This window comes from Anomaloglossus baeobatrachus, chromosome 1, assembly GCF_048569485.1.
Source record: "Anomaloglossus baeobatrachus isolate aAnoBae1 chromosome 1, aAnoBae1.hap1, whole genome shotgun sequence".
NCBI lineage: Eukaryota > Metazoa > Chordata > Amphibia > Anura > Aromobatidae > Anomaloglossus > Anomaloglossus baeobatrachus.
Window position 1 is genome coordinate 344,742,932 of NC_134353.1, and position 15,802 is coordinate 344,758,733.

A 15,802-nucleotide genomic window follows, 5' to 3' on the forward strand; every position below is an offset into this window, starting at 1 on the left:
TTGCCATTGATATAATCAGTCTTTTATCTACTTCAGGTTTCCAAAAATGTCAAGCAACAAAAAGTTTGGGTCCTGACTCCTGACCATTCTTGAGCAGTTTTCCTCTCAAAAGAAACTCACGAGGCACCTGGGCATGATTTTGAGCATTTTCCAGTTCTTTTCCTTGAAAAGCTGCTCACAGTTTCTTCATTGTTGAATGGAGGTTAAAAAAAAGTCAATTAAATGCCAGTAAAAAAAAAAATGCCACAAAAATACTAGAAAAAAACTTGAAAAAAAAGCCAGGAGTAAAAAGCTCTTAGGTAACCACCAAAAAGAACACTAAAATAGATGTTTTAGAGGAAAAACATTGACGTTTCCCGAAGTATCTTTGTCTTGAAAAACTCGACCAGTTCACCCCTGAAAAAAGCGTGTGCACATACCCTAAAATTTATTTTTATACTGTAATTATTATGCAGGTTTATAGGACCCTTTGTTTCACACTAATCGTCCAGTCTAAACATTCTACATCGTCGTTGTCAGAAGTACATCATCAAAGTACAAACAGGATCTGCGCTGCCGAGAGCAATGGAAGTGTATGCTCACTGACCAATCTCCTAAAGAAGTGTTGTATGCTTGTGTAAACAGGTAATGAAATCACCACCGACTTGCAAATTTGCTGAGGCCAGCGGTTGATTAACACTGCATGTCACTTAATGTAAATGGTCCTTTACACTGAAATTTACCCCCTGTAGTAAAAGTAGAGCACTGAGATCATTTTTTGTTCCCAACGCTGTGTAGACACATAAACTGCCATCTGATGTCACTTGTGTTTAACGGAAACTTCTCTTTGCCTGAGGCCATTTGACAGGAATGCTTGCCAGACAAGGAAGTAGTTAAGGGATTTGCCCAGTTTAACCAGTGCAGCTCAGAGAATAATAAGCTGAAGAAAAGGAAAAGCAGAAAGGCCACTTAATGTGATAGGAGACTCATTTATTGATACGGGGCATTTCTTTCAGTAATTTCCACTATTGCAGCCCTATTACACACTAGGTATGGCTGGAAAAATTCCAGTATCAACGTTACTACTCTCTTGGAGGTGTTACTATTAAGTCATGTTGTTTTTAAGGGTTTTTCCAGTCGTTGCTTAATCCCTTCCTATACAGCAAAGGAAAAAAATCTTAAAAAGGCTAGTACAGCATTAACCAAAAACCACCATGGCCTCTGTCATTCTAAAAGAGTACCACATCTGACCAAAGGTTGCATGGGGGCATTGTTGTTCAGCCCTTTTTACTTCAGTTAGGGTATGTGCGCACGTTGCATTCTGAGCAGTGCGGAAAAGAACACACCTTCTAAACTGTAAACACTGTGTGACGCCCTGGCAAAACCAGGTAGTCACAGTTAGGTCCCCGCACTACACCGTTCCCTCACTAGGAAACATACAGCCAACCAGAAACCCTATTCAGCCCCCCCTTAGGAAAAGATAGACACACCAGTGGGCATGACCAGACGGTTGGGACACGCCCACCCAGGGGTCCAGACATCCAGGGGCAGGAAAAGCAGCAGATCTGTTTAGTCAAGTCTGAAGTTCAGTTTGGAGAGGAGTGTGGGCTGGAGCTAAGTGTAGCTCCAGCAGGAGAGTTCAAGTTGAACGGTGCCAGGGTAGGAGCCCTGGTGCGACTGGCTGGGAGGCAGACAGTGGTCTCCATCAGCAGGAGACGGGAAGACGGCTCGGTGGAACCGAGGTGGACCGGGACAGGGTTGTAGCCCGCCAATACCGACCCGGGGAACCGACCCGGAAACCAGAGCACAAAGGCGGGTACTCGGACCCTGAAGCCAGGACCAGAACCAAGCGGAACTGGTTAATTAACCAATTGAGGCCAGGACTAGAGGTCCTGTCCCACCCAAAGTCCCTCATAGAAGACAACAGCCCACCGATTAGGGATAAGAGGTCACCGCCAGGGCCCATAGATCCCACGGGCCAGCGTCTGCGGGCACGGCTCCCTAGGCCACATCCAGCCGGGAGCAGACTCCTGAGTTTCACACTAGGAAAGTCCACCTTACACAAAGCAGTGCAGGAAAAGGATAGAGACCACCAGCCGGGTGGGGGACACGAACACGACCGGCCGTGGCACCGGCCACCATCACCTTGGTTTACCAGAGACTTGTGTGTTTTACTAACAGTGAGTACACCAGCACCCCCTGCAGTCGCCATCCCCTGCACCGAGCCACCGGGTCCCGGGGCCACCATCCCTACCCACGGAGGGGTTAACAACTTGCTGCACAACATTTCCCCCAGGTGCCCCGTAACAGCAGCGGTGGTGTCCCACCTCACCACACACCGTGGGTGGCGTCACAAACTTACTACGGCCTCGCCCGTACATCTACGTCCCCCCATTTATTCGGCGTGTCCGTGAGACCCCCAGGTCTGGAGACCCTCGAGCCACCACGCCTGAAAGCCCGGATCCGAGCAGTGCCGGCTGCTGGCACGGGGGTGGCACACCCGCATTTATAAAAAAAATGCATCCCTAATGCATGCATTTTGGATACATTTTGCATGAGTTTTGCATGCATTTTGCATGCGTTTTGGATGCATTTTTTGCAGTGCGGTCCCACGGCAATTGAGCTCTGCTACGTGCCCGCTGACAGCAGAGTCGCCTGATGAGAATGAACTCGGATGAACTTCACCCGACTTCATTGTCATACCGCGGCTCTGTCTGTGTCACGTCCTGATTAGCAGTCACCTGTGAAGGACTCACCGGTGACCGCAAATGCCCTGAGTGACTGAAGTGAGCAGTGCGATCAGCGCTGCTGTCACTCAGGTTACCTGCGGCCAGCTGGAGTCCTCCACCCGAGACCTCAACTCACCTGTGACGTTATCGCTGATCACGCAGCTCACTTCAGTCACTCGGGCGACTTGCTGTCACAGTTGGAGGATCCAGCAGTGGCCATGGGTAACCTGACTGATGTCATCGCTGATCGCGCGGCTCACTTCAGTTGCTGCGTGGAGCTGACAGAGAGCGGTCTGGTCTGTGACGGCTCCTGTCAGCTTCATGTAGCAGAGCTGAGAGCGTCGTGGGACGTCGTGTGGATTACGCCGGACCTGGATGGGTATTTGGGGGTTGATAAAGTGGTGAAAGAGGGTGGGTTTTTTTGTCTTTTATTCCAAATAAAGGATTTTTTAGGGTGTATATGTTTATTTTCTTTAACTTACAGGTTAATCATGGAAGGTATCTCGGGGAGACGCCTGCCATGATTAACCTAGGACTTAATGGCAGCTATTGGCTGCTGCTATTAACTCCTTATTATCCCAATTGCCACCGCACCATGGCAATTCGGGATGAGCCGGGTAGAGTCCCGGGACTGTCGCATCTAATGGATGCAGCAATTCCGGGCGGCGGCTGGCTGATATTGTTAGGCTGGGGAGCTCCCCATAACGTGGAGCTCCCCATCCTGAGAATACCAGCCTTCAGCCGTGTGGCTTTACCCTGGCTGGTATCAAAATTGGGAGGGACCGCACGTTGTTTTTTTTTTAATTATTAATTTATTTATTTTACTGCACGATATAGACCTGCCAACCGGTGGCTGTGATTGGTTGCAGTGAGACAGCTGTGACTCAGCGTGGGGGCGTGTCTGACTGCAACCAATCATAGGCGCCGGTGGACGGGGAAAGCAGGGAATACGAGATTGAATAATGAGCGGCCGGCATTTTCAAAAGAGGAAAAGCCGCCGGAGCTTTGTGACAGCCGTGCAGCGCCGCACTGGTGATCGGGGATCGGTGAATATGAGAGAAGGGTAGAGACCGACTGGCGGACAGAGAGAGGGACAGACAGAGAGAGAGAGAGACCGACTGACAGAGAGAGAGAGAGAGACAGACAGAGCGACCAACTGACAGAGAAAGAGACCGACCGACAGAGGGAGATTGACCGACATCCACAGACAGAGATTGACCGACATCCACAGAGAGAGACTGAAAAGACCTACGTTTTGCTTGTCAATAAAGCATGCGGAGCGCGACAAAAATGTAGTCCAAGTGCATTTTGGTTGCGTTTTGACCCATATCATTGATTTCAATGGGTGGAGAACGCAGCTACAACGCACAAAAGAAGTGACATGCTGCTGTTTTTTCCACAGCGATTTTTGGTATCTAAAACGCTGCGTTTAAAAATGCAGCGTGCACTTTGAATTTTTGGACTTCTCATAGACTTTGCTGGGGTACACCATCATGGAAGGTTGTACCGCTTTCTTGTCTGGTGCTTTGTGGTCATTGTGCCTGTAGCACCAGTGGTCATCGCATGTCAGACGATCTGCCCTCCACTAAAGGCCACTGATGTCGTTCTGATGTTATTGGGAATGCTAAAATAACTTAGAAAGAAATCTTATGGATCGGACATGAAATCCTTAGTCCTTCCCCTGATGAACCCCTAGGATAAACATAGGGGGGAAACGCGTCGGGATTTGTTACTGGTGATCATAGCAGATAAGTCATCCCTGCTGGGATTATTTACTATTATCTATGCTAGATTCCATGTCAATTAATATCATCCTGTGTATGACTGTGCAAGAATATACATATGTACAGTTTTGTCATGGCTGTCGTATTTATGGCAACCAGATTCTAGTTAAGATTTACCATTTATGTATTTCCAGATTTGATGTGATTATTCTAATAAGCATCATTGTTCTTTTGACTGTGCAGAAAAATACATAACTGCGCGGTTATATTTTGGGTGCCATTTTCTATGGCAGCTAGATCATGGTAATGACCTTTGACCACTTGCACTAATCTACTTCTTGGTGGTGGGTGTTTTTCTTGCGACTTACGGGTCGCAGGGATAGAATAGGGAAAGCCGACGAGGAGCGGGGGGTACCCAATACCTTATGGTGCACCTCCGCTGGTAGGTAGGTGAAAGGGAGGGACAGAATATCCTTTCCCTATATTCCCCATAACTATAGGGCAACTACCTGGTAAAAACTACAACGACTATAGTTGTTTTACCTAGAGTGTAGAGACAATTAGCACTCCTTTTTCACTAGTTGTCTCTACCCCTTTCTTCCCACTCACCTCACATGACCAGTCTACAATCTAGTTATTTAAAAGTTATCACACTTTTATGATAAAGAGTATTTTTAATATTGTATACGAATAAAATTTGATTTTAGGAGTTTTTCTTTGGTTTCTTGCTCACATTACCATACATCACTCAGTCAGAATCTACCATAGTACTCTGGCCTCTATGTTATAGAAATTGGTTATAGGCGTGGTATTCTGAATGCCCCTGATTAGCGATTGATAGTCACATAGGTTGAAAAAAGACTGAGGTCGATCAAATTCAAACTTTCTCCTCCAATTATACATTTTTGTCACTAAATTATCTATAACCCACAATGTTGTGTGTACTAAGGAAATCATCCAGCCCTTTTTTAAAAGCTGTTAAAGTGTCTTTCATTACTACCTCTTGTGGTAGGGCATTCCACAGTCTGACTGCTCTAACTGTAAAGAACCCTTTCCTATTTAGCTGCTGGAATCCCCTTTCTTACTCCTGTAATGAGTGCCCCTTGGTCCTTAGTATTTCCTTTGGAAAAAATAAGTCATGTGCCAGTCCTTTGTATTGACCACACATGTATTTATGCATATAAATAAGATCTCCTCTGAGATTTTTTTTTTAATAACCTAAATAAGCCCAACTTTTCCAACCTCTAATCATATGGAAGGCGTTCCATTCCTTGTAGTAATCTAGTTACCCGCCTTTGAACTGACTAACTTATGAATATCTTTTTTAAAATGTGGCAAAACGTTGGGATCTTTCTTTTAACTGCCTTCAGTTCGATCTCTAGTCATAGCAACTTGATGGATGAACGCTCTGTAGGAAGATCGATCTTGTGCAACCATAGATAGGTCTACCATGCTCTTCTCCGAGTTGGGACCACAGGATTTTATCTCCCTTTTTATACACCCTAAAATCTTGTTTGCTTTAGCAGCTGCTGCCTGACATTGAGTGCTGCTGCTCAGCCTATTTGCAATAAGAATACCCAAGTCTTTCTCCTGTTTTGTAGTCCCAAGTTTACTTCCATTTAATGTATATGCAGCAATAAGATTACTCTGTCCTAGGTGCATTACTCTACATTTATCAACATTAAATTTCCTTTGCCAAGTGTGTGGCCATTCATAGTCCGGTGAGATTGCAATGTTTAGAAGATCCGAACCCTGGTACATTTTCTATTATCAATAAAAAGGATGACGGCAGGAAACATGGAAGTGTTAATGTTTGTCACATCATCATGTGTGTAACTTTTTAGCAAATTACCCAACAAATAAGGAACCTAGCTTATATGATTAGCTAAAATGCATCATTTGGTCAATGATGGAACGCCCTGTTGCATGCATTATATAAAGTTGGGATATTCTACCGTCACTAAAATATCTTAACTTAGAAACTGATAATATTATTTTGCTTGAATTCCAACCAATGTGTGCCCATCAATTGGCTAGTGAGGATATGCCTATGGTCCAGTACAACTTAGTGGTGCTAGTAACACAGTGCACTGTCACTATTGGAATGGTGTTTCTTATGATTTCTCATGCTCATGATTTTCTAAACTATTTATATACAATAATATTCCAAGCCAAAGGCATCTATTTTTTATCGGACTGTACTTGGATGTTATCCCAGTGCAGTGCGATATACGCACAGGCTGACAATGGAGGAGATGGGGGCATTAACCCCTCCCTCTCCTCCGCAGCGCCCGCCCTCAGCTTCACAGCTGTGACCCGATTGCAAGATATGGTCACAGTCACATGACACTCAGCTCACGCTTGCAGCAGAGCCTGAGGCGGGGGTCATTAGCATATCACATCCAGTGCTGTTGCATCGGATGCCATACATTCGTGTGAGTCCAGCCTAAAACTGCACCTCACTATGTGGTGTGCACTGTTCCGTGCGCACCTCTCCGGCATTGTAGGGTGTGAGCAATCAGTGGGAGCCTCAGGTCCTGGACCATCGCTAATCTAAATGCAATTAACAGAACAAAAATATATATTAAAAAAAAAGTAATAATGTACTCACTCTTTAAGAATTTTCAACATTACGCTAAGTTCATAACTTTGTAAGGTGAATGGATGGACAAAACACAGATCATAGTCTGCTTGTGTGTTAAATGTGAATGGTCCTGATCTCGTAGACATTCTGATCGTACCTCTCGGCATTATTTACTATGGTGGCCGATTTAATTGTTCCATTTCTGAGCATTTGTTAGAAATGAAGTAATCTGTCCATAGAAATGGCCTTTAATCTCACCTGATTTCTCCTCCCAGCAAAAATGGGCTGGGTGAGCCTACAGCACAAACAATCTGCACAACATTTTTATGCCTGGACTTCCTCATACACGCTGGTTATTGTATTAGCTTTCTCTGGGCATACTGCAAGCTGAAAGGAAGGTCAACAGCTAAAAGATACCTGGAATAAGGAAATTGTAAACATGGCAGCTGCGGAACCTGCTCCAAGAAGAATTTACCAGCAAAGGTCTAAGCTAACTTCACTGCCTTTATACTATGAGGGCTTTCTGTGGATCAAACAAGGGAGAAGTAAGGTAGGAACATTCAATTTGTCTATATTCTGCTCATTTGTAGTTCATAAAACCATATTCATGCGTAATCTTTCCTATAGTCTCACTTTGTATGTTGAGACAGACAGATAGAAGGATAGACAGACATAACTTTTTCCAATTTATGGTATTGCAGTAATATGCAGGTAATAAAATAAAGGGGATGCAGGATGGAAATCCCTTCATTCTCAGGATTATGTGATTTCCGGGACTCGGCACTACACCAATCCGAAGGGTATGCCATATCTTCGCAATAGCAGAAAGACCATTTTGCATGTTTATTAAAGCAATCTTTACAAGCCCAATAAATAAATCACATAATGACGGTTGTATTACAGCCGGTGGACTTTAACTTGACATTATGACTTTTCAAGAAAGAAGTTGGCATAAGAAGATCTGCCCTTCTAAAGACAACATAATTTGACTTTTAAAGCAATAAGAAGGCTAAAAACTCAGTGAGAAACCATTATCTTATAGATTTTACTTTCTACATAAGCATTAAACAATGGCACCATTGTACTTTTGATGAATGATACAACCCACAAATTATTGCAACCAAGGTGTAATCACTATAAGATTAAATTAATAGTTATTATATGTGTGCCATCAGAGCCTTAAAGCTATGGATGCTGTATCGGTGCAGTCAGATGCCATTTATACCATTTGCAGGAAATACTGGCATGTGTATTGCATATAAACCAGTCATGGAGAGGATTTTAGTCATTATGGAGAACACCTACCCATTGATGGAGGTTGACAATGCCCCATTCCACTCATGAGATATAATACTTGGAATTGCTTTGAAAACTATGGTAATATTTATAGTGGCTCATGCACAAGACAATGTAAAGCCTATAAGTAATCTGTTACCAAACCGTGAGGTATGTAGTCAGGGACATACATAGAAGTCATGGGCCTCCAAAGACTTCAAACTCCCACAAATATATATATTTTTTTATAATTAAAATATATTGTATATTGGGCAGGGTAGCCAAGGCCAGAGCACATAGGCAAATTCGTAGAAGAGCATACCTCCAAACTTTTATACATCAGGAGAGGGACATGTATTTCAGCATGTAATGTTCTCACCCACTGTGATACCCTTTCCATAGTCCCCTTGTAGGATCAATCCATCACAATTCCCCACTCCCCCCAACACAGAGTATAATGCACAGTTAGTTCCCCACATAATTTGACCCCACTTATGAGAACAGAAATACGACACCACAACAAGGCTCTATAGAATGTTAGCCTCACACTTAACCCCCTCCCATAATATTATTCCTGCACAGTGATCATGCCACAGTATGGTGTTCCCATACGTCCCCCCACCACATAGTATGAAGCTCCCACAGTACATCCTACCTAGCAGCTTGCTACTGCAACTCTGAACCCCTCACCCACCCCATGTAGTATTATGTTCGGCGATTGACAAACCCTACCGTATAATGTTTCTACAGCACATCCTTGCACACAATATAATTCCCCCACAGCCCCATACCCATTATGATAGTAATACAACCCTGCAAACAAGTATAATAGCTCCACAAGCACCACACGATTGTCCACACAGAACCTCACACAGTATGATGGCTATTACAGCTCCCCGACAGACAGAGTATGATGGCCTCTACACAGTGATATGCCATACAAACAAAATGATGGCTCACATAGCCCCTCACACAGATTGATGGTCCAATAGACAACAAAGATATAGCCCCTCATAGACAAAGTATGATGGTCCCATAGATCCACTAACTCACAATATTTTGGCCCCCCCAACCTCCCCCCACACACACAGAATGATGGTCCCACAGCCCCCACACATTATGAGGGTCTCACAGCCCTTACATAATATGATGTCCCCACAGTCCCCACACAATGTGATGGTACTCATATCTCCCCACACAGTATGATGTCCCCACAGTACCCTCAACAAGTAATGACTTACATAGAAAAAAATACTATGGTATTCACCTCGCCGCCCACAATTTCAGTGTGCTCCTCTGCGCAGCGTGTGGACTGAGGCTCCTCATTGCAAGTGTGATCCACTGACGTCATTGTACCTATTGCGCTGAGACAACATCATTGTATTCAATAGTACCCGAATTCTAAGGGTGCAGATACTGTTGAAATCAAAATGCCCAGCATAAAGGAAACAGTACCGTTGAGCTATGGGCATCCCTAAAGCTATGGACTGTAATCCCCTGTGTGTAGCCCCAGTCTTAAACAAACAATCCGGACTTTTAGGAGTTAAAAATTCATCATATTCATGTTGTTAATAATTTTTTGAATTACTAATAGTACTATGTTAAAAATGATTCCCCTTATGTAACTGGTCGGTGTGTGTCAACAGTATGGACATAGTTACGCGACATGTATAGTGAGATCGTGGTCCGCATTGACATATTCAAATGACCATATCATCTAATAGCTCAGTCACTGGAACCAAACATATTAGTGACTAGACATGATGTCTATGCACTATATGGACAAAAGGATTGTGAATACAGGTTTATCATTCAGTCCCACTGACATATGTATATAATATCCATACAGCACCTAAACATACAGTCTGTCTTTACAAACATTTGTGAAGGAATGGATCAATCTGAAACGCTCCCTGAATTCAAAACTGATAATATAATTGGATATCACCATTGTAATATCAGCTCGTGATATTTCTTCCTTTCAAAATGTTTTAGGACCAAATGTGAATGATATTATTTTAAAGTGGAACCATAGCAACTCAATGATAATGTGGCATACAGTGTTTCTAACCTCCACCCTATGGATATCTTACAACTCATAATTATTGTGACTTGTTACAGAAAAACCTTGCCAAATCGAAAGCATGGATACATTTATTTGCAAATGACATTAAAGTGAATCTGTCATTATATTTTACATTACAAGCTGTATACACTATTAGATAGCCTTATTAGGCCTGATGAGACTGATGTATTTACTATGGAAATCCATGTCAAAATAGCCTTAGATTCCTGATGTTAGGTTTAGCATTTTATGAGTCTAAGGGGTACTTTGCACGCTCAACATCGCAAGCCGATGCTGCGATGTCGAGCGCAATAGTCCCCGCCCCCGTCGCAGCAGCGATATCTTGTGATAGCTGCCGTAGCGAACATTATCGCTACGCCAGCTTCACATGCACTCACCTGCCCTGCGACGTCGGTCTGGCCGGCGAACCGCCTCCTTCCTAAGGGGGCGGGTCGTGCGGCGTCACAGTAACGTCACACGGCAGGCGGCCAATAGCAGCGGAGGGGCGGAGATGAGCAGGATGTAAACATCCCGCCCACCTTCTCCTTTCCTCATTGCAGCCAGGACGCAGGTAGGAGATGTTCCTCGCTCCTGTGGCTTCATACACAGCGATGTGTGCGGCCGCAGGAACGAGAAACAACATCGTACCTGTCGCTGCACCGGCTTTATGGAAATGTCGGACCCTACACCGATGATACGATAACGACGCTTTTGCGCTTGTTAATCGTAAAAGGATTTGCACACTACGATATCGACTGCGACGCCGGATGTGCATCACTTTCGATTTGACCCCACTGACATCGCACCTGCGATTTCGTAGTGTGCAAAGCCCACCTAAGAGTAGAATCAAATATTCATGTATCCAAGTGTATGCAGTCTTCATCTATTCAGTCTGACTGACAGATGCAGCTTATACTGAGCAGTGTGAGATTTCAGCAGTAGTATAGACACTAAGGAGCTGTCAGTCAGGCTGGGTGGGAGGATATTGAGTTCAACTTCTATGAAGGATTATACAGGCATACTGACATTATTTGTCAAATTATAATAGTATCCTTACCTGGTCTAAGATCTATGTAGTAATATGTGCAGTTTCTATTATGAAATCTGATAACTTCATTAGGGGGTGTCCAGATTTGGCAAGAAAGTCTGCAGTCACTTTATTTGCCTGCAGACTTGTGAATCACGAGTAACACGCACTGTGAGGACTCTCCGGCATCAGGAGTCTCAGCGTTACATCCTGGTAGTGCACTGTGACAATTCACATTCCGGCAGAACCTGGACAATCCCTTTAAAGTTCGGACTGCAAAACACCCAGACTTAAATGTGAGTTTGGAAACAAGTAGATTTCTTTACCTTAATGAGTCCTTTCTAAAGCTCTTCACCTGTCCGGTACTAGGTTGCTACTAAAGCTTAAAGGGAAGTTACACTGCTCAACGATTAACATTTAGGAGTATGCACAATAATTTGGGGTTTTTTTGTTCGTTTTTTTAAAAAAAATTACAGTGCATATTTTGCTGTTTTTTTGTTGTTTTTTTAAACCAAATTTTTATTGAATTTTCCTATTGTGATTGGGATATAGAAAGAAAAAACGAGGGACCAGCAAATCAAGACACCATATACCAGAAGATTGATGATGTAATACCAAAATAACCATTTCGTTCTTAAGATTTACCCTTGCCCCCTCACCATAATTTATCTTTTCAAGTTAACAACTCCCATTAATCTTTTCTATGCCCAAAACCTCCTCACTACATTAACAATCAGAACAACTTGAACAGTCTAAACATAACCCCCCTCCCTCCTTCCTCCCGCGTCATGACCTATATCTTACTATCCTATATTTTTAATTTGCCTAGGGACCCTAACAGATCCTCCTTTAAATACCATTCTGTGGACACAAATGGGGTTACTATTTATCTCTTCTCCCAAACACACTGTGGTTATAAACACTCTCCATTTTCCGTAAAATGTATCAGTCATCTTGTCTTTGCTTCTCTCTGCCACTAACTTCTCCATCATTAGCATATTTTTTTCAGTTGGCTTAATAGTCCTTCTTTCGAGGGTGTTTCCCTTACCAGCCACTTCTGGATTATTGCCCTTTTGCTCATCATCACTTTGCAATGAAACAGAATCGGCAATTTACCTCCCCCATTCTTCTCCCTCCTGGTATTTTGCTGTTTTAAGGGCCTGTGCCCACGTTTAGTGTTTGGTGTGTTTTTAACCTATTTCAAAATGTGCATGTGGTCTAAAGAGAATCTGTCACCAGGTTTTTGTTATGTAATCTGAGAGCAGCATAACTAAGGGGCAGAGACACTTATTCCAGTGATGTCACTTACTGGGCTGCTACTATACTTTTGATAAAATCACTGTTTTTAGTGCTGCATGTGATGGAGGAATATTGTGGATTGTATACCATTTTATGTAGGTTAATGTTTGGGCGTGGTTCACTGTCTTATTTGTACTGCTTCTGTGTACATTGTCCCATTTGCAGGTTTAATTCCTCCCCTGCCAGTCTTTTGTTCCTAAGTCAGGGGCGTGAGATCCACTTACTGTAAACTTTCTGCTTACCTGGGAGATTCAGGCAGTTTGTTGGAAAACTTCAAGAATGAAGCAGGAAGATTGATCCCCTGGTAGAAGCTGAGACTTCTCAGAGAGAGACCTGGACATTTTTCGCTTACCGGACTATATTTGTGTTACTGGATTAATTTTACCCTCTGTTTTGTAGATTATATTATGGACCATTTGATTTGCTTGGAATAAATGCTCTTTGGATTGTACAGCCAGCTCTCGCTCTGTTGATTGTGTGATATGGGAGAAGGACCCTGTGACAACTGGTGGTCGCAGTGAGATCAACAGAGCGCAGCCTAATGGAGATCCACCAACAGAGTGAGTACAGAAACTGGACTGCTTCCAGTCTAAAGGAGAGAGACAAAGACCTGGGCCTGAGTTACCAGGGACTGAGTAAAGAAGCCTTAATTGATCTACTTGTGGGTGAGAGCCAGTCCACCTCCTCCCAGATGTCTGACGGACAAACACTGGGGACGGGGAATCCTGCCCCAAAAAGCCAGTGGGAGGTGTGGTTCGAAGAAGAGATGGCAGTTCTTGGCCTCGGTGTATCTCAGGAATATAAGGAGCAGAGGAGACAAGAAGCAATGGAGTCCGACAGAGAGAGTAATGTGAGTTAGAGTGTAAACCCAGCGATCCAGGAGTCTGTGCGGATCACCGAGGAGGACTTCAAGCCATTTAATGAGGCTTCCGGAGATGTGGAAGGGTTCTTCAAGGACTTTGAGCAGCAGTGTGCCATGATGGAGGTTCCCCACTCTGGCTGGGTGCGTTTGTTAGTGGGACTCCTGAATGGAAGCCTGGCAGAGGCTTATTGCACCATTAACTCACAGCAGAACCGGGATTACAACATTGTAAAGCGGACTATCTTGGATTACCATGCCATCACCCCAGACTCACATAGGGCACAATTCCGAGACCTCCCTTGTACCACGGGGGGATCGTTTAGGATGTATGCTCATAAGATGTCCTCTTAGGCTATGCGCACACGCTGCGTTTTTTTGATGCTGCGTTTTTGTGTGTTTTTGGCCGCTAAAAACACACAAAAAAGCACCCGTGGCAAAAAAACGTGGCAAAAACGCATTTTTACCACGATTTGGTGCGTTTTTGGCTGCATTTTGCTGCGTTTTTGATCTCTGTGTTTTTCTGCCTTTTCCAATGCATTGCATGGGGGGAAAACGCAGAAAAATGCAGGAAAGATTTGACGTTTGAAATGAAAACTCATAGACTTTGCTGGGGAAGCAATGTCATGCAGTTTTGAGGCCAAAAACGCACCCGAAAAACACGCAAAGACGCAGCGAAAAACGCACTGTGGGAACTTACCCTTACACGGACTTTCTCGTCACTGTACTATAATACACGAGAGAAAGGCGGACATTACCATTACACCCATTGAACAGATCCCGACTGATATCCCGAATAGACTGGAGGTTCTCAGTAAAAAAGAGACCTTTTGGATCTATAGACTTAACACATTAAAACAATAGGGTTAAATGAAGTGACAGATCTTTTTTATTGATTTATATTTTCCAGATCTCTTGTCTCATTTTTTTTATCATTTTTTATCATCTCTTTACATATTTCTTATCCCACCGTATAAATGGCTATGAAGTGAAAGTTTTTCTCTACATATATGTATATTTTTTTTATATATATATATATATATATATATATATATATATATATATTTATGTGTGTGTAGATGTGTATATATATATATATATATATATATGTGTGTATTTATATCATTATATATATTTTTATCCTTTTTATGATGTTTTATATATTTTATGATCTATTTATATATTTAGATCTGGTTGTCCCAATATTATCAACTTTCACTTATATTGTTTGTTGAAAATTTATATCTAAATTCACATATTGTGCTACATGTAATATATGGATCTCTGGTGTGTATATCAATGTATCATTTGGAACCTTCTTCGTGAGACTATATATTTAGTTTCACACATTATGCCATATATAGCTTTTATATTAATGTATCATTCGCTACTTTCTTTTCTTTGAATAAGGTGGTTAAAAATCTCCTACCTGGTGCTTGAACCTATGTATCCTTTGCAGCGTATGCAGGCTTTTTCTTTCTTCCTTTTTTCCCCACACTTTGAACTTTTGTGACCGCTTCATACTGATGCCCTATGCGGCTGTACTGTCGAGACGTAGAGCATGCGCCTACACAATTTTCCCACGCTTTGAACTTTTGTGACCGCTTCATACCGCTGCCCTATGCGGCTTTACTGTCGAAACTTAGAGCATGCGCACATACAATTTTCTCACGCTGTTGTACCCTAATAACCCATGAAGTCCTTTCTGGCTCGTTATCCTACCTAGTTTTATATGATGAAATTACTCTCTTTTCCCCCCTCTCTCCCCCAATAAGATACACTTATTGTTTTTAATCCATGTTTCATTCATTTTAATAAAAAAAATTTAACACACATTTTTAAGAAAATATATATTTTTTTATATACTTTTCCTCCTGGTCTACCCAATATTCTTTCTTCATACATATTCTTTTATTACTGATAGATGTATATATATATATATATATATATATATATATATATATATATATATATATATATATATATATATACATATATATAAATATATATATATATATATATGTATATATATATATATATATATATATATATATAAATAGTATACATATCTTTTGGCGATTCACATAACGCTATAGAAGAAAAGAGAAAGAGTAAAACAACAAAAAAACTACAATTTTTCATTCATTTATTTATTTATTTATTTTAGACATAGATACACATAACTCGAGTGGTGTCAACCACTGATGTGTTACTGCCATTGCATTGATATATTCACTGCTCTTGGGGTTCTAGCCCCTATA

The 15,802-nt window shown here is 42.4% G+C and overlaps 1 protein-coding gene across 3 annotated transcripts in view; it reads left to right on the forward strand.

Moving 5' to 3' along the window:
- Positions 1 to 15,802, forward strand: part of STAP1 (signal transducing adaptor family member 1) — a 180,219-nt gene that overhangs the window by 6,186 nt on the left and 158,231 nt on the right. The window contains exons 2-3 of one of the 3 annotated variants that reach the window (XM_075352392.1): positions 456 to 624; positions 7,292 to 7,566. The exons of the other annotated variants lie outside the window; for them this stretch is intronic. Coding sequence (XP_075208507.1) covers positions 7,456 to 7,566 — 111 coding nt within the window. The 5' untranslated portion in view covers positions 456 to 624; positions 7,292 to 7,455. The remainder of the gene's footprint in view (positions 1 to 455; positions 625 to 7,291; positions 7,567 to 15,802) is intronic. 3 annotated transcript variants of the gene reach the window in all.